This window comes from Halyomorpha halys, unplaced genomic scaffold, assembly GCF_000696795.3.
Source record: "Halyomorpha halys isolate HHAL.00 unplaced genomic scaffold, Hhal_1.1 Scaffold1014.1, whole genome shotgun sequence".
In the NCBI taxonomy this organism is placed as follows: domain Eukaryota; kingdom Metazoa; phylum Arthropoda; class Insecta; order Hemiptera; family Pentatomidae; genus Halyomorpha; species Halyomorpha halys.
In genome coordinates, this window is record NW_027116643.1 from 503,717 (window position 1) to 506,397 (window position 2,681).

Genomic DNA, 2,681 nt, shown 5'->3' on the forward strand with positions numbered 1-2,681 from the left:
ATATATGTATATAACAATGTATTAACAAACAATTTTTAATGAGAAATCTGTTGCTGTTTATTTCCAGATAATTTTTTAATATCTGGTTCATAATTTGTATTCATTAGTTTGATGCATTTGGCAGTTAATTCCCTTTCCAGTCTATTTCTATTAGAAGATTTTACAAAGTTCATTGAAGAAAACAATTTTTCACATGAATATGTGGACATCGCTAAAAGAGCATTAGCTAGTTTTTTCATTGATATAAAATTACTTGGTAAAGAATCCCACATGTTCATTATAATATTTTCAATTTTTACTGTGGGATCAATATTATCTGCACTACTTTCACACATATTTCCTTCTACTTCAGAAATCAAGTCTTCAAATTTTGTTTTCTACACTGCTTCGAAATTCCTCTAATTCCATTTCTAAGTTATCTATACCTAGCCACATAAATTCGGTTAACTCTATTGCTTCAAATTCAATTCATCCATACAAAACAGATATAAAATAAAGTAAAATGTATTTTCCAAACTTTTTAATTGATTGAAAATTTGAAATTTGTTTTTCATATAAAAACCAATGAGTGGGTCAATGTCTGACCCAAGGGTCATAGGTTCGCCATGCCTGCTATTGGTAAATCCATTTTTATATATATATATTCTTCACACTATTTAAGGTGGTAAACTTTCCATCAGAAATCTGGGCCTGGAATGCACAAATAAAGATCTTGAGAAACTAGAGCAAACTAATGTTATCCTGTCAATTTTTCAACAGGCTCAAATGTATGCAGTACACTGAAATCTTCAAATGGGTTTTGATTTCATCATCTTGGCTGTTAAACTTATGATCTGGTCTCTTTACAGGCCAATTCATATTTCAACTTCACTAATAAATAGACTGATAGAATAAATGTTGATTTTATTTTATTTATTTATTCATAATTTGTCAAAAAAAACTGCAATTAACTGTATAGAACCCTTTACATAAATTTGCATTTTGATTAACTTTTTTTGGCTTGTCTAAAGTTTTTGTAAAAACAAAGTTTATTGGAAGTGTCAGTTTATTGCATATTTAAAATTTCATCATTGATATTACCTATATGCAATTTTGAATGATTAATTCTTATTTTCTTCTGATTAATTACACAATATTTAATTTACAAAACAGAATTTTACAAAATTGTCATTTTGTTTCTAATCATGTTTAACCTAAGATCAGGATTTGTAATTAAATGAATGGTTATGTTCATATGTATCAAATATAAATATATATTAATGTTATTCTATTGTAGGCTGAAGTTACTCCATGGGTCAGCTCCAAACACAACATGGGTATGGCATTTAACAGATCAATTTGGGTCGAATTGCACAAGTGTGCTAAATACTTTTGCTCTTATGATGATTACAACTGGGACTGGAGCCTACAGCAAGTGTCACAGCAATGCTTAAAGTCAAAGTTGATGGCTCTGGTGATGAGGGGCCCAAGGGTATTTCATATTGGCGAGTGGTGAGTTAACATTTATTTATTATTTATAACATTCAAGCTAGACAGCTAGTGTGATATTAAAGAATTTAATTTTATTAGATAAAGTAAGGTCAAATTTAATAATCCATTATGTAAAGGTGCCTTTAGGCGATTAGTCCTGAGGAGATAAATCAAGATCTCTGCTCACTCTATGCAAGAGAAAGTGGCATATAAAGTTGCTGTGTCTCAGATCAGATGTGGTTTGAGTGACAGGAACTATTCCATTGTCTAAATGAAAAACTCAATTATCTAATTGGACTGCACTGTTAGTTATGGAAACTGATTTCCTGCTTACAATCACTACTTGATTTATCTGGTCTTGTCTGGTTGTTTAAAGGTACCGAATATATTCTCCCCAATTTATTGATATTTACTTCATCTTTTTTAAACAATATTTATTAAAAGAAAATAGCAAATACTTTATTAAATATTTGTTCAGATTGAATATATATTTTTATTTGATAAATAAAGGCAACAGCCTTACCTATCAAATTCGGTACCTACTGGCTATGATTAAAATGTATTAAAGTAATTATTTTAAGAACTGTTTTGCATTAGTGAGATTTTCAAAATTTTTTTTACTACTATCTATTAAAACAAAGTTCGAATTATTTCTGATAGTAATATTATTTATTTCATATCATACATTAATGTATCTGCATTTATTACTGTACTTATTTATTTATATAGAAATAGATTACGTTATCTAAAAAAACTAAATAGATATAAATTAGTTCAGATCACCAAAATCTAATAAATAAATATCACGATGGGTCCCCCATACCCACCTGTCACCAGGGTTCCAGCTAAGCAGTGATAAAGTGCGCGGAACATAAGTATATAAGGTAATAAGGATAAATATAAGGGCACAGGAACAAAGAGGATGCAAAATTAACCATGAAAAACCCTCACATTTTTTAGATTGCTGCAATTTATCTATCAATAAAAATTCCATACTAATGGAAGTTATATTTCTTTGATAATAACCGTGTTTATCTATTAAAACAATACACAATGTAACAGGAATCTAAAAAAAATTTCAAACCGCCCCAGTATTAGAGGGTACAGATTTTTCAAACTACATTACCTGTTGCGCTTTGTGTTAAAAATATCAGCTACTTTTTTTTTCCCAAATCATTGATACACACATTAAGAAGTCCAAAACCCATATA

At 29.1% G+C, this 2,681-nt stretch overlaps 1 protein-coding gene across 4 annotated transcripts in view; it reads left to right on the forward strand.

Annotated features, from left to right (window-relative positions):
- Positions 1 to 2,681, forward strand: part of LOC106687803 (alpha-1,6-mannosyl-glycoprotein 2-beta-N-acetylglucosaminyltransferase) — a 226,440-nt gene that overhangs the window by 217,379 nt on the left and 6,380 nt on the right. For all 4 annotated transcript variants that reach the window (XM_067053366.1, XM_067053365.1, XM_067053368.1 and 1 more), the window contains one exon: positions 1,277 to 1,491. In XM_067053366.1, the coding sequence (XP_066909467.1) occupies positions 1,277 to 1,491 (215 nt within the window). The remainder of the gene's footprint in view (positions 1 to 1,276; positions 1,492 to 2,681) is intronic.